This window comes from Drosophila erecta, unplaced genomic scaffold, assembly GCF_003286155.1.
Source record: "Drosophila erecta strain 14021-0224.00,06,07 unplaced genomic scaffold, DereRS2 tig00000021-arrow-pilon, whole genome shotgun sequence".
Lineage (NCBI taxonomy): Eukaryota > Metazoa > Arthropoda > Insecta > Diptera > Drosophilidae > Drosophila > Drosophila erecta.
Window position 1 is genome coordinate 23,271,770 of NW_020825198.1, and position 22,764 is coordinate 23,294,533.

Below are 22,764 nucleotides of genomic sequence, written 5' to 3' on the forward strand. Positions count from 1 at the left end.
TAAGACAACCGATGTTAAGAAAATGTGTCGCTTAGTAATGGTAAATAAAGCGGATTTTAATTTCAACTCACAACAAACCGCAGCAAACGGAACTGCCCACTGACAAAGTAGTTTTCAAAATCACGGCAACTGAGAGCATAGTCAAATCCATATTTATTCAGGATTCAAAGTCCACAAAATATTCGGTAAGAATATAGTGGTTGCCTAACAACTCACATGGCTTTAAGAGCGACACAACGGAAAATATTATAGGTGACATCAAATCTGCTTAAGCCCCTTGTTAGGTCCTGTCGTAATCAGAGGAAAAATCCTAGTGGAGAAACTTTGGTTCAACAAGTTAGACTGGGATGAGTCGAGTCGTATGTGCATACTTGTACAGATCTGATGTCACCGTCTTCGTGACGCTACTTCCTCGAGCTTCGTGAGCCAGTCGAGTGACAGGCGGAGGTAGTCCGCTTACTCGCGCAAGAAAGCGGAGCGAATGTGTGTTTACTCAACCTCGGACGGTACTATATGGAAATTTTAATTTTTTGAGAATACCTTGTTTTATAATTTCTTTAATTTGTTATAGATATGGGTATTTCCATAGCTACATGGTTCAAATTTGTCTTCGTTATTTAAATAATGGCCTCTAATATTATTGTCGGCTTATATACAGTAGAATTTGGTTATTGCGACGGAAACTCGTACGGAGACGTAAAATCGTCGGCCCCTTGAAAGTCGCATTACCCTATTCTACTGTAGTTTGCAAAACATAAATTATTTCTTTGTTCAAAAAGATTTGATTACATTTTTCAGTTATATTTCCTAGAGGGACTTTATAATAATTTAATAATGAATAATTTTATAGTTTTTTTATAAAATCTATTTAGACTAAAACTTCTTTTAGATTTTTTCTTCCTATAAGAATGTCATGTTAGTTCAAAAAAGATTTTATTAAAAATGTTTGTTAAGATAAAAATATTTTTGTAATACTTATACCAATATAAACATAAAGATATTGCAATTCATAATTAGTTTATTAAAAAAAACTTTGGTGGCAAAATAATGAAATTTTTCGGCGGCGACGAAAGGAATGCGTGTACGCTTGACGATTTAAAATTTCTTGACTTATACTTCCATATAATCATACTTAGAGCTTAACGAAGGTTGGTGAAGGCGGGACGAATTCGAAAAGAGCAAGAGAGAGCCTAATAATGATCCCGCCTTCACCCTCAACTAACATACACTAGACTTCAAGAATTAATCCATAAAAAAAAAAAACCAATAAATAATAATAACAATCCATCCTAGAACTTCTGGCAACAGACATATCAGACATATGTATGTATTTATTCAATGTTAAGATTATTCTCCAATTGCTTGAATTTTTAAATATATTTCATTTTGATTGGTTATTATAAAATGATTAGTTTATTAAATCTATGCTTGAGCCTATGTCAATAAGACAGAGGGCATAAGTTATTATTACTTTTAATTTTAATTGCTGCTGTGTTTGTGGGGGCTAGAGTGGGCGTAGGAAAATTTGGAAATAAAGTTGCAATTTTGTTTATGTCTCTGCTTAATCTTAATATTCTTGCTTTTCTTAGTTCCTGAGATCAAGGCGTTCAAACGCACAGACGGACATTACTCTACGAGTTACTGGTATAATAATTTTATAGTTTTTTATAAAATCAATTTGGACTAAAGCATCTTTTAGAATTTTTCTTCCCATAAGAATGTCATGTTGATTTAAAAAAGATTTTATAAAAAAGTTTGTTTAGATAAAAATATATTTGTAATACTAATACTTATATAAATACTGGGGTGTTTTCGATTGTATCCATTAGCTCGGATTATGTTGCTGATATGATCTTAGATCGGGCACGTATTTGGTAAATACTAGTACTCTGAGGCTCGGGCTAACCTGTCCTTGCTTGTTTTGATACGTTCTATGATTTCTGTTGTTATTACTGCATTGTCTATTAGGACGGGAAAATGTTTTGACTAGTAGTTTTCCGAAATTTAATGGATTATTGCCTAAACTTAGCTTACTACATTCTACTTGCTGTTTTTATATTTAGTCTCAGTTCCTACCAGAGTGGTATATTTGATTCTGCTTCTGATGTTGTAAGGTAATTGTAGACTAATTCGTTAACTAAAGAGAGTCAAATAAGAAATAAGTAATTACTGAAAGAAATGATTAATGGATACGTCTTGGATATTAGCCAATAGAAATCCTCATATGTGATTTTTGTAACGTAGTTAGTTAACAACAGTTTTTAAATTTTTTTGGTGATTTGTTCATCTTTCTTAGGTAGTTTCTCGCAAAGGTATTACTTGTACCCTACCGGGTGCAATAATAACGTTTTTTCTTCAGGATATAGTAAAAGGGTTATGGTTAGAACTCCAATGTAAAACTGATTTTACAAATTTGCATTATTCTTATAAGCAAGGCTTTTAGAGTGACAGCGACATGAGCAGTTTGATTAGAAGAGTTTGATTGGCCACAATTGTGTTCTGATGATTGTGTTTGCAGGCTGCACCTTCTCTTTAATTAATTTGTGATGGACAAAACTTTTATGCTGACGAATGGGCTCACAGGCTGGACCCTTTGCTTAAAAGTTTAAAATTGTGGAATGTTTAACTAGTATACCGTCGATAGAAAGCATCAACAAGATTTATGTCTAAGTGGTTGTGTGTTGTATGCCGTATTGATTTGGACTGACGTTATTGATAAATAGGATAAAGGGTATCTCGGTACATAACTTAACACTATGTTAACTACTAATGAGTAAACCTAAGTAGAGTTCCTGTCTGGGGTTGTTCCCCTAGTATTTTTATATGCAGATTCAGCATAAACGCCTTTAGGGGCCGTGCCTGGTTTCCATTGATTTTCCCAGTATGGGGAGAAATGCTGTTTTTGCCAGACGAGCGGTCGGCTTGCCGTCCGCGATTAGCGTGAGTAAAGTAGAATAAGTTTCAGTTTGATTTCAATTATAATTAAGAGAACTTGCTTGAGGAACCTACTCCAGCGAAGGCTGTACTTTTTATATTGGTTGTCTAGCCTTAAAGGCAGACAGTAACGGAGAAAGTTCTCCCAACATACACTAAACTTATTCAGAACCCAAAACGTTTGCGCACCACCAGGATGGAAGATCTCCGCGGAGCCGACCACTTCGGCACTACGTCATCACCCCTTCCCATCGGACTGCGGCATGGGACAACCCAGGGAAACACATAATATATATATTATTTTTTATAAAATGGTTGAGTTTGCTGTTAAATGTCATTTGGATCATTAGGATCATTAGTAAAAGTTGACATTCACAAAATTTGTAATCGCTGCTTCATGACTTGCATGGGCAGCTGTAATATTATTAAATTTATGTTTAATCAGCATTTATTCGTTTCCTATGCTTCGCCACGGATGGTATTCATTGTCTTTAAAGTATTCAACATAAATAGTCGGCTTACTTGTATTTTAGATGTTTAGTACTTTTGCTATCCGGGGCATCGATTAAATCTTTAAAATCTTTTTCATCTCTTAAAAAACTAGTTCTCTGAATTTATTAACTTTCTTTCTTCCTTCACACATCGCAATATATTACATTTTATGCTAGTTTTTAATAAATATTGTTTTATATTTTTTTGTTGACATGCCCCGTCTCTTTTCGAAGGTGAAAAGAAATTAAGACAAGATAAAATGTATAGTCAGATACCCGTTACTCAGCAAACGAGAAAAAAATATTAAAATGAAAAAAACTTAAAAATTTTTTAAAAGTGTAGGCGTGAGAGTTTTATGCGGTTTGTGGGCGTTAGAGTGGGTGTGGCAAAGTTTTCTGGCAAACCTATAGACATTTACAAGATATTAAAAAAGTGAAAAAATATCACAACATTTTTTAAAAGTGTTGGCGTGACAGTATTGGGCGGTTTGTGGGCGTAGGAGTGGGCGTGGCAAAACGTTTTTTCTCATGCATGCTTAATCTAATCTTCTAGCTTTTGTAGTTCCTGAGATCGAGGCGTTCATACGGACAGACGGACGGACGGACAGACCAGATCGACTCGGCTAATAATCCTGACTCCTGATCCCATTTCTTTCAAGAGATCCTCCATGTCGGTTGTAATTTACTTGTCGTCACAACGATTAATGCACTAAGAAAAATTCGCGATTTGTATTTGTCCAATGTCCTTAGTTTTAAGGCAATTTAGCCGTCGATTTAGAAAAGAAGAGGATCAAATTATGGACTTGATTTTAAGTGCCAATGAAAGAGTCGCCCGTAATTTTTATAAAATCGAACTTAAATTGGGAAAGAAAAAGTTTTCATGGCGCGTTGTCTTACTGGTGCGTGCCCTTGATTTTAGGGTGCGTTGCCTTAAATTTTCAGCACTTTTTTTTTTTTAAATAGAAAATCGTCCTTAATTTTAGATATTACAATACTCCGATGTTAGAAAATAATTTTTTTGTCTCTTGATCTCATGCATGAATTTTATTTCATTTCATAGAGCTAGAAAAATAAAAGAGAATGCTATATATAAATAAACAATTTTTTAAAAGTGGGCGTCACTGTATAGGCGGTTTGTGGGCGTTAGAGTGGGCGTAGCAAATAGAAACTATAGAAATTTACAAAATATATATAAAAATGGAAAAATATCACATTATTAAAAGTGTGGGCGTGACAGTTTTGGGCGATTTGTGAGCGTGGCAACATTTGGAAACAAGCTTGCGCTTTTTATGTTTATGTCTCTGGAATCTGCATGCCTAATCTCAGCTTTCTAGCCTTTCTAGTACCTGAGATCTCGACGTTCATACATGACCAGATCGACTCGGCTATTGATCATGATCAAGAATATATACTTTATATGGTCGGAGACGCTTCTTTCTGCTTGTTACATACTTTTACATAGAAAACCGTGATACTCTACAGTTAACGGGTATAAAAACTTCAAAACATTTTTTAAAAGAGACGGCGTGGCAGTATTGGGCTTTTTGTTAGAGTGAGAGAGGTCATGAAAAACTTCTGAAACCAACGTGCAAATCGTCTACGTTTATACTATCTTCAAGCTGAATTTTAATCCTAATTTTCTAGCTATTGTGGTCCCCAAGACCACAGTGTTCACACGGGTAGACGGGCATGGTCAGATCGTTTCGGCTAGTGATCCTGATGAAGAATATAAAATTTTGTACACTTATACTTTTAGCGTATCAAGTATACTTATTACAATTTCTAATTCGACTGTTGCCAAAAAGCAAATAATTTCTCTGTGTAGGTAGCTTTAAAATAATTATCCGTCAAAAAATATACTTGGCATAAGACAAAGCAAACAATTGTTCAATTCAGAAAATTATTTTCTAAAAATTATGGGGGTAACCTAAAAAAAATTTTTATTAATAATTTTTTTTACAAATTAAAGAGGTGAAATGAAACTTAGCCTAAATAAATATATTAAATATAGAAAAATCTCCCTAATCATGCCAAATAATTTATTCTAAAATGTATTTGAATTGCATTTAATAACATATAAAGATCGTAATTGAATTTGTGTCCTGCGTCTGGCGGACCATAGTGAAAGGACTATTTGACTTTTACTAGATTGTGGAAGTGTTTAGCCATAAATTTGTAAATTTGTCTTGAAAAGTTTTTTACCTTACAAGATCGTGGCGGTTATTCGCTATTTGTGTTATATTCTTTAATCTAAGAAATACAATACTTTTTAAATATATTTTAATCATTTAACAATAGATGTATAATTCTTTTTCTGTTCAAATATATTCTCTAAAAATTATAGAATAACGGTCAGTAAAAACAATCTTAAAATCTAGAAGTATTCAGTTCAATATTAGAAATAAACTATTAAATATTATGAATCTTATATGGGGTATAGAGCCTGATCAACTTAAGACGTAATAAGACTTATTAAAGACATACTAATTTAAAAAAGGGCTTCTGTTTACTTACTTATTATAAAGAACAATATCCGGTCTCCATATATGGTCTGAAGGAACATGCAGCATATGAACTCCACCATATTCTTTTGGTTCCCATCGAAGTTTGTAATCATACCATGACTGTCAAAAAGAAAATTAGAATGCATGTCTATTAATTCTCGGTCTCAACTAAATAAGGAAGTGAATAATTTAAAATTATTTTTGATAAAAATAAAAAAATTTGAAAGGGTATACGAGACTTGTTAGATGGTATAACAGATAGAAGAAAGCGTATACACGACCCTATTAGGTATATATATTTCTGATTTTGCAAGTGTGGTCACCATAACAAAGATAGCAGCCTAGAGGCTATTTTTTTTTTGTTTGATAATCAATCTTTTTCATTTTGTTTTCAACGAGATATCGTAATCATTATATAAAATAACAAAAATTACTATAATAATAGGTTGGCAAATATCTCCCTTCCGCTTTTTTGCTCTTTATTCAATGCTTTATAAAAAGTGTTACAGTGATCGGATTTAGTTCAAATATGCGCCGTTTTGTTCGATAATCTGTTTCCATCTAGACGGCAACTTCATAATACCTCCCTCGTAGAAGCCCCCCTCCTTATTTGCGAAGAACTCGGACAGCCACTTTTCACAAGCCTCTTTTGAGTTAAACTTTACACCACCAAGGGCATTCGCCATGGACAGGAACAGGTGGTAATCATTTGGCGCTATGTCCGGGTTCTGACGAGTCATCAACGAAGTGTGTGGTCTGGCGTTGTCTTCGTGGAACACTACACCCTTCCTGTTGGCCAATTCTGGACGCTTCTGGTCGATCGCCTGCTTCATGCGGTCCAGTTGTTCGCAGTAGATGGTAGAATTAGGCGTCTGGCCATATGGGAGCAGCTCATAGGGGATGATTCCCTTCCAGTCCCACCAAACACACAGCAAAACCTCCCTGGCCGTCAATCCCGGCTTGGCCACTGTTTGGGACGATTCACCGGCCTTCGACCACGACCGTTTTCGCTTGATATTGTCGTATGTGATCTTTTCTTCGTCGCCAGTCACCATCCGCTTCAAGAATGGGTCGAGTTCGTTCCGTTTCAGCAGCATATCGCAGGCGTTGATTCGGTCCAGAAGGTTTTTTTGCGTCAAATCATGCGGCACCCAAACATCAAGCTTTTTTTTGTATCCCGCCTTCTGCAGATGGTTTAAAATGGTTTGTGACTAACTCCCATCTCCTGGGCGATGTCACGAGATGCCACATGCCGGTCTAACTCGATGTATTCCATGATTTGATCGGTATTTGTCGTCACAGGTCTTCCGCCGGCTGGCTTATCCATGGTGTCGTTTTCACCGGCTCTGAATCGTCGAAACCATTCCTCCGCGGTTCGAAGTGATAGAGTACCATCCCCCAAAACACCATTAATCTCACGGAACGTTTCTCTAGCGGATTTGCCTTTAACCAAGGAAAACTTTAAAATAGCGCGAATTTCGGCGTTAGTGAACTCCATGTTTACACGTCTATAACTGTTGAACGCAATATCCAAACTAATCATGCATAGCGTCGTTTTGTAGGTTATGTCAAGACCTTTCAAATTATGTATAGTATTGTCAGATATGAGCTCTGTAGCGCTTTGTACATAGCCGCGAAATTCAACAGACAAAAAGGCGGAAGGGAGATATTTGCCAAACTAATATATTTCATTTAAACTGTAATGTAGGAGTGATATTGGGAGTATCCCCAACCGAACTAAACCTTCTGTAAAAGATTTTTATGAAATTTATTTGTTAATGGTACCTTTCCCTTATTTTAAGTTAATGTTTCAAACCTTAAAAATGTTGATCAAAGCCAAAAGCTATATCAGAATAAGACATCACGTATGTTCCGTTACTCGTAGAGTAAATTGGTATATTAGATTCGTTAAAAAGTACGTAACAGGTATTCTTGATCAGGATCAATAGACGAGTCGATCTGGCCATCTGGCAACGTCGAGATCCTAGGAACTATAAAAGCTAGACCGTTGAGATTAGGCATGCAGAAGGGACATAGACGGACCGCAAGTTTAAATCTTATTGCCACTAGCAATCTAACGCCCACAATCCGCAAAAAACTGCCACGCCTACACTTAAAATTTTTTTTTTGATATTTTCTCATTTATTATTAGTCTTGTAAATTTCTATTGAATTGTCATTAAATCTGATTGCCACGCCAACTCTAATGCCCACAAACCGCTCAAAATTGTCACGCCTACACTTAAAAAATGCTTAACTTGATTTTCCAATATATTTTTTCCCCAATTTCTACCGACATTCCAGATAACGTTGAAATTTCTCGTTCGCACTTCCTAGCTGATTAATGGGTATCTGCTAGTCGGGGAGTTCCCAATATGAAATTGTCTCTTTTTTTTAGCTAATTTTTTGATTTAAGACCTTTTCCGTGCCACATTTCGCGCATCGCGTTTGCCGAATGCCGGTCGCGCATTTACACACAGCTTGTGGCAGACCTTCGCATCTACCGGCTTTATTCAAGCGTCTCAAGAGCTAAGCTTTGCTGAGGAACGTAGGGTAAAGATAAGAGATCTATTCTGTAATAGGTAGTCGATATTTGGAGATCAAAAGCGTCGGTCATCGCCACGCACAAACATACAAATTCGCCTCATTAAGTGCAGATCGCATAAATTATATTATAATTGTATACAAATAAAAATATACGAAACACATCTAACAATAATTGGCGCCCAACTAAATCTAAAACCCACGATATCAAAGAAGACAACTAAATCTAAAACCTACGATGTCAAAGGGAGACAACTAAATCTCAAACGCACGATATCAAAAGGAGACCTACTCAAACAGCGATTAAAATATAAAAAGCACTATTTTAAATCATCACTCAAGTTGTAAGTACAACGCCCCTTGTTTAATTATTAAAAAATAAAATAAAAATGTTCATACACACGTGAAGGTTATTGAAGGTTATAAATAACACATTGATGAGTGTCAGTGATAAAGAGATAGACGACTTAATATCAAGTTGGAATAGAATATTAAAAGAGACTAGCCAATTAGATACCGCAAGCAAAAGAAACGCGAAAACAGAAAAGAAAACAAGTGAAATGGAGTTATCAGCGAATCAACTGAAAGCAATAGTAGAAAGTGCCGTTGCTGGCGCGCTTGCAAGTCAAAAAGAATTATTTGACAAAGAGTTACAAGCGATTAATGAGCGCATAGCAAAATTTACAGTGAACACCCCAAAAGTTGAAACTTACACAGATGCTGAAATCATACCAGGTGTAGTGTGTAATGAATCTCTAGACTTAATAAAGTCGCTGCCAGACTTTGAGGGCGAAAGTGATACATAATATGTGTCGTGGAGAAAAGCGGCTCATGTCGCTTTTAAGGGTTATGAAACATACGAGGGTAGTTCAAAATATTATCAAGCCCTTGGTATTATCCGAAATAAAATTAAAAACTCTGCAAACAACGTGCTAGCTTCGTTCAGCACACCGTTGAATTTTAAGGCACTAATCAATCGCCTTGACTTTACATACGCTGACAAAAGGCCCATCTACCTAATCGAACAAGAGTTGTCTACGTTGAGACAGGGTGATATGACACTCACCGAATTTTATGATGAGGTCGAGAAAAAATTGACTCTGCTTACAAATAAGACTATAATGTCGTGCGATAAACCCTTGGCGATGTCACTCAATGAAAAGTATAGGGCTGACGCGTTACGTGTATTTATAACAGGCACAAAGAAGTCATTGAGCGATATCCTGTTTGCCAAAGGAGCCAAGGACTTACCAACAGCCCTTGCTCTAGCACAGGAGGTTGAGTCAAACCATGTCAAATCTTAATCGACCCCGGCTCTTCAACTCACAGAACTTAAGTACATAACGCCGGTACAAAAAGAATTTACAGTTAAGTCTCTTCATAGTTGCAACACGGTAAAACATAGATGCATTGTTGAACTTTTCAACAAGACTATTCCCTTCTTCATTCTACCGTACCTCTCAAGCTTTGACGCCATATTAGGATTTGACACGCTAACACTGCTAAATGCAACTTTGGACTTGAAAAATATAATATTAAAAATCGGAAACTCAGTCGAAACAATTAAGTTTGTAAAATGTAATAGTGTTAATTTCTCTGATATAAAAGACATCGTAGTACCAAACCAGATAGCCGAAAAATTCCACATAATGCTAAAACACCGATTGGGTGTCTTTGCAGACCCAGAAGAGACGCTGCCATTTAATACCAATATTATTGCAACCATACGTACGGAAGACGACCAACCAGTATACTCAAGACTTCATCCATATCCCATGGGCGTAGCAGACTTTGTAAATAAAGAAACGAAGGCGTTGTTAAAAGACGGAATTATTCGACCTTCGCGCTCACCCTACAACAATCCGGTTTGGGTTGTCGACAAAAAGGGTACAGATGAAAAGGGAAATAACAAAAAGAGGATGGTTATAGACTTTCGGAAGCTAAACTCAATGACAGTGGACGACAAATACCCGGTGCCAAATGTTGTATTCATCCTATCAAATTTGAGAAAAGCCAGATTTTTTACAACATTAGATCTAAAGTCAGGCTTTCATCAAATCTTACTTGCAGAAAATGATAGGGAGAAAACCGCTTTCTCAGTTGCACATGGAAAATACGAGTTTTGTAGACTTCCCTTTGGCCTCAAAAACGCACCCAGTATGTTTCAACGTGCCATAGATGACGTACTCAGGCCTCAAATAGGAAAGTCTTTTTTTGTTTACGTTGATGACGTTATTATTTTTTCTGAGCGACTTGAGGACCATCTGAATCATATTTGTTGGGTACTAGATAGACTACTTGAAGCTAACATGAGGGTGTCCAAGGAGAAATCGAACTTCTTTAAGGAAAGTGTCGAATATTTGGGATTCATTGTATCCAAAGACGGCATCACAACAAATCCTAAAAAAGTAGAGGCAATCCTTAACTATGAAGAACCCACTAATTTGTTCAACGTTAGATCCTTTTTAGGGTTAGCAAGCTATTACCGCTGCTTTATAAAGGACTTTGCTTCAATAGCTCGACCTTTGAATGACATTCTCAAAGCAGAAAACGGAAAAGTCTCCGCCACTCGTTCTAAAAAGATACCCATTATTTTAGATGATAAGCAACGCTCTGCATTTTGAGAAACTTAAGAATATCTTAGTGTCCGAAAATGTAATGCTACCCTACCCAGACTACACAAAGCCTTTTGATTTGACTACGGACGCTTCAGCTCTTGTCCTGGGCGCGGTTTTATCACAAAACTGCAAGCCTATTACGATGATATCTAGATCCTTAACAGGTAGAGAGCTTGGTTTCGCAACAAATGAACGAGAGCTTCTAGCCATTGTATGGGCTTTAAAAACATTAAAGGACTATGTGTATGGCGCTAAAAATCTGAATATTTACACAGACCACCAACCATTAACGTTTGCCGTGTCAGATAAAAACACAATTGCTAAAATTAAAAGGTGGAAGGCATTTATAGATGAGCACAAACCAAAAATTTTGTATAAGCCAGGGAAGGAGAACCATGTCGCAGATGCACTATCCAGACAGGCCATCCACGCTTTAGAAAGACACCTCCAGTCAGATATGGCAACGATACATAGCGAAATATCGCTTTCATACGCAATTGAAACAGTCGACAAACCGGTCAACTGCTTTAGAAATCAAATAATAATAGAAGAAGGCACAGAGGATAATACTCGCACCTTTATTATATTTGGTAACAAGTCAAGGCACGTGATACAATTCGTAAATAGGGAATCGTTAGTAGGCAGAATTCGCGACGTAGTGAAACAGGATATGGTGAATGCAATATACTGCGAATTGCCCATACTGGCATTCATCCAGAACAGACTCACATACAAAAAAGTTGGTGATCGACGTTTATAACAAAGAGGAACAAAAAGAAATAGTAGCCATTGAACACAGCAGAGCGCACAGGGCAGCGCAGGAAATTGTTAAACATATTCTACAAGATTATTTTTTCCCAAAAACGTCACAGCTGGCAGTCAGTATAATAGGTAACTGCTTGGTTTGTCAAAAAGCCAAATACGTACGTCATCCGCAAAAACAAATCCTAGGGAGAACACCTATCCCTTCACAAATCGGCGAGACATTGCATATTGATATTTTCTCTACGGACGGGAGTTATTTCCTGACCTGTATAGATAAATTCTCAAAATTTGCAGTCGTACAACCCATAGGTTCCAGAATGATAGTCAACATAGAACCTGCAATAATGCAATTAATGAACCTCTATCCAAACTCAAAAACAATATTTTGTGACAATGAACCATGTATAAACTCTGAGTAAATCAGGTCAAAATTCACCACCCCATCATAGTACCTCAAACGGACAGGTGGAAAGGTTCCCACAGCACACTGTTAGAAATAGCACGATGCCTAAAACTAGAAAAAGGCATAGTTGATACGTTAAATCTCATACGTCAAGCAACCGTGGAATACAACAGAACAGTACATTTAGTCACTAATAAAAAGCCGATCGACATTATTCATGCAATGCCCTCAGGATTTGCAGAGGAAATCTCAGAGAAAATTGACAGAGCACAGGGAATACAATTAAGAAGAATTAATAAATCAAGATGTGACAGAACTTTTCAGGTCGGGGTAACTTTCTTTGTAAAGCAAAACAAACGGATCGGAAATAAACTTACCCCACGCTACAAAGAAGAAAAAATTGAAGCAGACATTGGGACAAGTGTCTTAATAAAGGGGAGGGTAGTACATAAAGATAATTTACGTTAGGATTATTATTTTCTTTGTCTAAGTCCGTCATTTATTCTTTAGTAGTGTCAATTTGCCAAGAGTTTACTCACCTAAACATTTGTTAAAGTTAGACAAATACCACAAACTTTCAGTACAATATAAAAAATCGTGAACTCCTTAGGTACAGCCTAAAAGTAAATCTTGAACGACCGTCTCTTATGATTTCAAAAACTTTAAATCCACGTAACAGGAACCTTTCGACTCAAAAATTAAGCAGCAAAACAGCAATAGACATTACAAAAAAAAGCACAGCTTACAGAAGAATAACTCAGAATAAAAAACAAAAACCCATTAGTGTTATTAATGGCTTTCTTCACCCCATTCCTATATCATAATAAAAAACAAATTTAATCAACGAGCGTTGTACACTATTTTATATTACCACTATAGTTAACTATCAACGTACTTGCAGTGCATATCTTTTGTATTCTATAATAATTTAAACAAAGCGTTAAAGAAAGCTCTTAAATCCTATTGGCATAAACGACATATCCGATTGCGGCAACCTGAGAGAACAAATCGACAACTCAATCACCAAAATACATTGAGCTCTCCGACACCAACTACTCTATCCAATGTGCGCATTGTAACGACACTACAAGACCACCAAGGCCAACGTCAAACAAAGCACGGATCGCCAGGATTCCCGTTCATTATCAACCGTATAATTGGAAAAGACTGAGGACAGCCTTCATCCTAGTAGAGGAGGAGTTAACTGGAGTCATTTACATATTGCTTATGCCCTTAGCTTAATGCAAGCGCATCGGAGCTTTTGAGAGAAGAGCTAAGCTTTGCTGAGGAACGTAGGGTAAAGATAAGAGATCTATTCTGTAATAGGTAGTCGATATTTGGAGATCAAAAGCGTCGGTCATCGCCACGCACAAACATACAAATCCGCACAAATTCTATTATAATTGTATACAAATAAAAATATACGAAACACATCTAACAATAATTTACATAACCTCGTTTTGCCGTAACTTGGTAGCACCCTAGCTTGCCGTGCAAAAACTTTCCACTGCATTAAATTAATGCATTACTGCATTAATTAATAACACTTACACACCTTGTGAAGCAAGGCATTGCCAATTCAAAAATAAATAAAGCATCTGCAATATGTCTTTGCTGGAGAAACTTAATGCTGACCGAACGAGTGCTCGAAAAAGCCTTGCGCGTATGAGCTATTCGGTGGAACCTGGTTTAAATTTATCTCCTTTGGAACAATCCTGCCGTTTGTTTATTTTGGAATCATATTTTAAAGTTGTTTTATCTACTCAGGAAACCATAGACCAGATGGATGCAGCGCAATGCTCTTTTCAAAATAGAGGAGTTATTTATCCACTGTACATACGTGTATAAGCAGCACAGGCATTAATGAATCCACGCTTAATTTTGGCCACACCTCTGCAATCAAGCTTCTGCGCTTATCGTCGTCGACATTTGACGGCAAGTACTTCGACTACCAGAACTTCATCACGTCGTTTTATAAAGTCGCTGGCTATCAGCCATCAATGTCTATGATCGAGAAGTTCAACAAGTTGTTAAACTTGAAGACCCGCCTTAGAAACGGTTAGAAACGAAAGCTCTGGATCGCTTAAGGCAGCGCTTTTGTCAAATATAATTATTTGACAACCCAACTCTCATTCTCTTGGACAACATATCGTCGTTTTCCGCATTGCTAACTGCCGGCTAGTCAAATGGCTGGCCAGCAGTTACGAACTCGTTGCGTTCGTTGGATTTTTAGATGCCCAGAGCTAATTAATCTAGCGGGCTATATATATTAATTGTCTTAGCGAGGGTCATCTTGTCGACGCAGAGATGCCGTCCTGTGCGTTAGCGCATCACTCGCTGCTTCATCGACCTTCATCTGGATCGGTCCCAACTCTCTTGTCACAACTTCAAGCGGAGTCTGTACAAGTTTTAAACGCAGTCAAACAAACTCACACGGAACCTCGTTCCGATTGTGTCATTCTGACGAAGGTCAAGGATGTATCTGGAAGCTACAAAATAGAAAGAGCACTGTTGGATTCATGTTCTCAAGTGAATTTCATATCCGAGGAGTTCGCCCAAGGTATTCGACTGCCACGAAGGAAGCTCAACCTACAAATTCGTAGCATTGGTGAGACACAAACATAAATTAAATACCCTGCAACCACCAATATTAAGTTGAGACACAATGAATTCGAGATATGTACTTCTTGATTTTGGCGTGACATCACCTTCGCCTATCACCCAGAATCGGAAATTGACATTTCCTCGTGGAATCTTCCGCAGCACTACATTCTTTCCGACGAAACCTTCAACAAGTCTCGCCGCATCGATTTGTAGTCGGCCAAGTTAAATTAGGAAACGCTACTTGGATGGATAGTGTCTGGTCGATGTCGAGCACATCCCAGTACTCATCTATCGTACTAAAAGAAATTGAGGAAAAATGGAATGGCTATTTCGAATCGATCATATAGAGATTCCCGAAATACACTTACCTCGGAGCAGAGAATCTGTGAGGAGTTCTATTTAAAATCGGTACGACGCAAATCAAATTGGAAGTACGATTACCTTTTAAAGATGAACCTAACGCTCACGGAGCCTCAGTCGACATCGATAGGAGAAGACCAACCTATGATTATTACCAAACCACTGCATGCTCAAGCCGAACAAAACATCAACGAAGCTTAGAGCGGTTTTCGACGCATCTTGCTAAACATCTTGGATGACTTCCTGGGTGGAGCGGTTACGGTAGAGGAGGTACATCAAATCAAAAGGGAAGTTACAACGATTCTACAGGATGGCCAATTGGAACTCGCAAAATGGCATTCAAATCACTGTAAGCTTGTCGATGACGCTAAAATCAAACATTTGCAGTTGGACGACCAAATGGTGACTAGCACGCGTGACCTAAAATGGGAACAAGTACGGGAGACATTCATGTTTTCTCAGTTCTCTCCGTTGGGATGAGTTACTCCCAGCATCATTACAAATTCGTTCTACAGGAGCTGTGGCTACTGAAACTACACTGGGACGAGTCAGTACCAAAAGGTCATCTTCATACAGTTTGGATGCTCCTGCTTGCGTCTCATACGTCGTTGGAGTCTGTAGCAATACCACGATATTGTCTCCAACCGGCGATACGCACTTTTCAGATACACGGCTTCTGTGATGCCTCCATCAGAGCGTGTGGATGCTGCATCCACGCTAGCACACTCGGATCAGAGTTGCTCCCACCAAGAAGCTGCCTCCGCCAAAATTAGAACTTTGTAAAACACATTTTTATCACACTATCAAACAATCATAAGAATCTTCGCAGACAGGGAGCCAACCTCTTAATTATGGTGCGATATTGTCTCCACCCGGCGATACGCACTTTTCTGATACACGGCTTCTGTGATGCCTCCATCAGCACACTCAGCACACTACGCTAGCACACTCGGACCAGATGGGCAAAGGTATAGCTAAATCATTAGAATTAGAATCTTCGCAGACTGGGAGCCAAACTCGTAGTTATGTGCGATTCTTAATTTGTTCTACATTGGAATCGCCAAAACTCGGCCACCTTATCAACTTTTGTCTGCAATCGAATTGCTTGAATTCACGGGAGATATATCCCTACCATCGCACCATCGCCAAGTTGGAACAATCGATATGGTTCGAGGGACCTGAGTAGATCAGCAACATTGGCCAAAGGATAGCCGAGACAACATTGACATTGACATGGAAACTATGCAGCAGGAGAAAAGAAAATCAGCCTTTTCCTGTTAACTTCGCTATGATCACCCGGTCGTTCCCACACCTAGCACTTCGGGGGGTCGTTCTCACTTCGAGCACTTGGGGTCGTTCCCACTTCGAGCACTACCAGAACTTCTACCAATAGACGACAATATGGATAAGTTGGATCGATGGAAGAATAGAAACGTCATAAAGCATTTCACCTGGAGTAGCTGGAGCCACGAGTATATAAACGAGGTCAAAAGTGCGCACAACCTGGACGAAGACTGCATCAAATCTAGCTGTCAACGACATGGTCATCTATCACGAGGAAGGTGAAGCTTTCACGAGCATTCACGAGGAAGAACAAGCCTTCACGAACATTCACGAGGAAGACCAAGCCTTCCTTAACCTGTATTTTTAAATTTGTCAACGACATAGTCATCGTTCACGAGGATAATCGTCCGCCACAATGGTAGTTTCTTGATCGCATAGTCAGCACCATCGCAGGATCGGACAACATCGTGCGGGTATCCAATATACGCACACTTTCAAGGGGGCCGGTATGTTGGGTCAAAACGCAGTAAGTATAGTTTTGTTAAAATTTAAAGATAGCACCTGTTATAATGATGCTGCCAACTCTTACGAACGAAGGGAGTGGGAGAGATAGAAGTAGATAGGATAGAAGAGATAAAAAATGATTGTATTGAAGTTGCAGCGCCACAAGAAGTTCGAAGTGAGGACAAATAACCATAAATTAACATTAAACAAGTTATACTATTAAACTAGGCCATCCGAGTTCTTATTTATTCTCAAGAAAAATCTCTTGTTTTAACAGGTGGGCAAATAAATATTACCTTTATCTTTATTATCTTCTTCCGCGCTTAGAGGGAAAATATTTAAACTGAACAAGATTTAGTACATTTTTTAAAACCTTTGTAACATTTAAACTTTAAAAAATATATTCACAGTTCCTTAATGTTTTTTTTTTGTTTTCAAAGAAAAAAATATCAAGCAATTAGATTTCTTTGTTTGTTGATTCACTTTAACTTTTAGCTATCAGCTTATTCGAGTTCATCATCAAAATTTCTTTTGTGATACTGTCCTTTTAGTAGGATACTTAACCACAGGTGAGCTTGTCATAACAACTGGTTTGCACTTGCTTTATTTGTTATCAAAGCGGGGTGTAAGAGTAGAATTCCTAATGATTTCGAATTACGCAATAAGATGAAATGCTGTATATATGTTTGAAATAATTAATTCATGGTTGGTTAGTTCAGTATTCACATAGATATCACAAAGACGACTTATTTTGACTATATTTTTAAACACGAAAATATGAGAATATAAATTGTAAAAACATTGTTGTGAAACATTTTACAAAAATGTAATTACTTACCTGCTCAACCCAAAGATTTGTGGTCATAATTTGATTTTTTAGGTTCTATAAAAAATGTAAACGGGTAAGCATTAATGTAAAGAAATGATATACTTCTAACTTAATATGTATAATAATCGAGATTTCTAAAGCGTCTTCGAGGTAAGGTTACTCGTTAACAAGATAGAATGTTATAGTCGAGTTCCCCGACTATTAGACACCCGTTAATGAGCTAGTGGAGTTGCAAACGAAACATTTCAAAATTTTCTGGAATATATATAAATTGGGAAAAAAATAATAAAATAAAAAAAACTTTAAAATTTCTTAAAAGTGTGGGCATGAGAGCTTTGTGCGGTTTGGCGTGGCAGCATTTTGGAAACATACTTATACTGCGTCGATGTCTCTGGAAGCTGCATGCTTAATCTAAACATTCTAGCTTTTGTAGTTCCTGAGATCGAGGCGTTCATACGGACAGACGCACATGGCCAGATCGACTCGGCTATCGATCGTGATCAAGAATATATACACTTTATGGGTTCGGAAACGTTTACTTCTGCCTGTTACATACTTTTCAACAAATCTGGTAATACCCTTTTACTGTACGAGTATACGAATCCACTAATTTCAAAATTTTTTAGTTCTTCCACCATGTACAAATGTGGTAGAAGTTACTTTCGAGGTTTTAACAAAAAATTAGTTTTAATGCTAAGAATGCTATAGTCAGCTAGTGGAAGTGCTAACGAAAAATTTCAAAATTTTCTGGAATATCGGCAGAAATTGGGAAAAAAATAATAAAATGAAAAAAAACTTAAAAATTTTTTAAAAGTAGGCGTGACAGTTGTGTGCGATTTGTGGCCGTAAGACTGGGCGTGGCAAAAAGTATTTTGACAAATCTATAGAAATTTACAAGATATTTACATAAAAAAGTGAAAAAATAACATATTTTTCAAAATTGTGGGCGTGACAGTTTTGGGCGGCTTGTGGGCGTGGCAAAAAGTTTTTTTTTGGGAAATTTATAGAAATTTTCAAGATATATAAAAAAAATTAAAAAATATATAATTTTTCAAAAGTGTAGCCATGACAGTTTTGAGCAGTTTGTGGGCGTTTGGGTGGGCATGGCAATAAGTTTTTTGGCAAACTTATAGAAATTTACAAGATTACGTCTTAGCCTACCACCAACGGGTTTCTTGCTTTGGAGATTCCTTTAATTTCTTTAGGCCATTAGCGCGAAAAGGAGATCATTAGGTCGAAAAAACCAAAACGACCGCTCACTTTAAAATCAGAAGACACCTATGTTACAGTTCAGAGGTAGTATGAATAGAGCTGTAAGAAACACGCCACCTTAACTGCATCTGGCATTATTAAATACACCACCAAAGTAACTGTCCGCTGTTTTTTATAAAGGCTCATCCAGTGCATGGGCGAAAATTCAATCAATTTAAGCCTCAGTCTGCATCTACCAGTGCCGAACGGTGTAATTGGAATTTAACTGATTCAAGAAATTCACGGCATATGCAATGTCTGGTCGTGTTGAGTCTACAAGAAACATTAAAGACCGCGTTCGTTTGGTTTAGGTGGTCGCATTTATAATACCTTATACTCGATCGGTGTACCTGCCTGCTTGCAGGTGTATATTTCCTTAGAATTGCGCCGACGTACTTATTTTGAGTCATGAAAACACAATGTGTTTGGACATTTTGAATGAATGAGATGCTCAGGCTCGTCTTCGCTGGTCTAAAGTCCTTAATTTGAGATGTTTTGGAACTCTTCTTTGATTCTCATAGATATTGTGGATTATTTGATGCTTATAACAAATCATCAACGTAGATCGTAACAAGCTAAAGTTTTCCTCTTCGTCACCGGTATTGATTGGTCGGATGAAGATCTATTTCCTTTAAATTTTCTTTGAGCTAGCAGTACCAACGTAATCCTCATTGGAGGAGTCCATATAAAGCCTTTTTTTAACAAACCGTATTCTTAATATTTTTCAAAGATTTCCTTCGAGTACTTGCAGCTCTAATTAATTTGGCAGAGGGTGCTTGCTGCCTTGATCCAATTGGGGTACTGGACCTTACTTTTTCCGTGAACTTGCTGAAATCGTCTGGGAGTCCATGAATACTTTTTATTCAAGGTCACCGTTCAGGTAGGCAACGTTGTAGGTAACAACGTCCATTTGAAGAGTGCTGTACTGAGTCTAGCTACAGGGGAATGGCCTCCAAGAAATCCTCTATCGGTGTGAGATGTGTCCGTCCCATTGTCCCTGAGCAGCATCTTTTTTCCTGTATAGACATACCACAGTTTTGAGAGAAGTTAAGCCACAGATCTATTTCATTCGGCTTCTCACTAATCTTACAAACTTGAAGTTTTGCCGCATTTATATACGTAGTACAAGAGTTAAGATAATAAGCCTTTAAATTACCTATTTTTATACCCGGCCAGAAGGAAACGTTTCCGACCATACAAAGTTTATATATTATTGATCACGATCAAAGGCCGAGTCGATCTGGCCATGTTCGTCCGTCTGTCCATATAATCGCCTCGATCCCAGGAACTATAAAAGGTAGAATGTTGAGACTAAGCAGAGATATAGACGCAAGACGCAAGCGTAAATTTGTTGCCAATCCCTCTCTAACGGCCACGAACCGCTCAAAACTGCCACGCCCACATTTTGAGACATATTTTAATTATTTTCCCTTTTTTGTTTGTCTTAATAATTTCTATCAATTTGGCAAACAAATGTTTGGCAAACAACTGCCACTGTAACGCATGCGTATGTGATAGTGGATGAACTCGACTCCCCATTTTCTACCAATATTCCACACATTTTTTGTTCGCAATTCCACTACAACGAGTATCTGCCACGCCCACACTTTGAAAAATATTTTGATAATTTTTCCTTTTTTTGTTAGTTTTGTAAATCTATCGATTTGCCAAAAACCTTTTTGCCACGCCCACTCTAATGGCCACAAACCGCACAAAACTTTTACGCCCACACTTTTAAAAAAAGGTTGTGAAATTTTTTTAATTTTTAAGATTTCTTGTAAATTTCTATAGATTTGCCACGCCCACTCCGACACCTCCAAACCGCCCAAAGCTGCCTCACCGACACTTTTTAAAAATGTTAAGTTCTTTTCATTTTATTCTTTTTTTCCTAATTTATACCAATATTCCAGAAAATGCTGAAATTTCTCGATCGCACTTCCACCAGCTGAGTAACGGGTATCTGATAGTCGGGGAGCTCGACTAGAGCATTGTTTCTTGTTTTAATAATAAGACGACGATTTACATTTAGAGATTGTCGAAAGAATGTAGTTTATTTAAGTTTAATAAAACGATAATTTAAATTGATTCATAAATTGAAGCGAAGGAAATTAGCGGCTTAATTACAGAGCAAACAATAGAAAGCTAAGCCAAAAGGGCCTGTACAAGAGACAGTGAGCGAAAAAGAGGCGAGAAAAAGAATGCTCCCGCATTCTCTCTGCAAAATTTATAGCTACACAGCTGAGGTGCCATAGAGTTTAATTGTGTCTCCAAAGCTGGAATTTTTACGATTAATGAATTTAAGATTTTGTTGGCAGCTGCAAAACCCGACAACAAGTTTCCATACCTTTTTGAGTATTTTATGTTTCATGTTTGCGAAAATTAGCTTCGTATCCTCCTCTGTCAATTATTTTTTTATATATTATAAATCTATTTCTTCTGAACATTACCGAACGAAGAAGATGGAATATTAGAGTATGGTAAAAGAAGCCTTAACTAGATTACGTCGGAGGGAAAGAGGACTGGCGAGACCACTCGCCAATGAGTGTGGGTGAGTTGCCAGCTTGTCTGCGTATCGGCTGCTGTGAAGGTTGATCTGATCACCAATCAGAGTTCTCCGGAGATCCCATAGGATAGCGTGATTGGAGACGTACCAAGGAAGACCGGACGCACGCCGAGCCAGACGGGTTTGAACAGTTAGGAGCCCAGTTCCCCATAAGCTGTGGGGAACTGAAGTTTTCTTGACCGCAGGAGCAGGTCCAACTATTGTAGCTTTTAGAGGTACTTTGTCTTTACTGTTTGGATATAGGCCCTCCAAATGAGTTTTCGATCCAGGTAGACTCCAAGGTAACTGTGGGTGTTGACGTTGCCTATCATCCCACTATTGTAAGTAAGGCCACTGTAATTTTGTAATTTTTTTGGCCTTAATTTTGTACAAAAGGACAAAAGTTATTTCGTTGTTTTTCTGCTTTCCTCTTACTTCAATATTCACTTCGCCGATACCATTTAATTTTGTCGTGTTCTGATCTGCAATGTGAAATATTTTTTTATCATTTGAAATCATCTCGAAGATGGTTTTATTTGGGTTTATTTGAGTCGAGCACCCACTGTAAAGACGCCTCAAATAGCTTTGTCCTTCTGACATCTTCCGATTTTCGCATATATCCTTTTTATATCCGTTACTGGTAGAGTAAAAGGATATACTAGATTCCTTAAAAAGTATGTAACAGGCAGAAGGAAGCGTTTCCGACCATATAAAGTATATATATTCTTGATCAGGATCAATAGATGAGTCGAACTGTCCTTCTGTCCTTCCGTACGAGATCTCAGGAACTATAGAAGCTAGTTGCATTCTAACGCACACAAACCGCCCACAAATTTTTTTATTTTTTTATTAGACTTTTAAAGTTCTATCGATCCGCCCACAATCCGCCCAAAGCTGCCCACACTTTTAAAAAATGTTAGGATATCTTGTCATTTTTTTTATATATGTATCTTGTAAATTTCCATCTGTTTGCCACGCTCACAAGCCTGTCAAAACAGCCACGCCTACACTTTTAAAATTGTTTTAAAATACATATTTAAAATTGTTTTTATTAATTTTTTATACAAATTTTTTTCCCAGTTTCTATCGATATTCCAGAAAATGTTTTTATTTCTCGTTCATATCATTCTCG

The 22,764-nt window shown here is 37.5% G+C and overlaps 1 protein-coding gene across 3 annotated transcripts in view; it reads right to left on the reverse strand.

Moving 5' to 3' along the window:
* The window catches only part of LOC6544493 (acetylcholine receptor subunit alpha-like), a 76,918-nt gene that overhangs the window by 43,763 nt on the left and 10,391 nt on the right, over positions 1-22,764 (reverse strand). For 2 of the 3 annotated variants that reach the window (XM_026976448.1, XM_001973762.3), the window contains exons 3-4: positions 17,849-17,893; positions 5,940-6,049 (exon numbers count right to left, since the gene is read on the reverse strand). In XM_026976448.1, coding sequence (XP_026832249.1) covers positions 5,940-6,049; positions 17,849-17,893 — 155 coding nt within the window. Of the gene's footprint in view, positions 1-5,939; positions 6,050-17,848; positions 17,894-22,764 lie in introns of those variants that run through there. The other variant, XM_015157432.2, reaches the window with a different exon arrangement.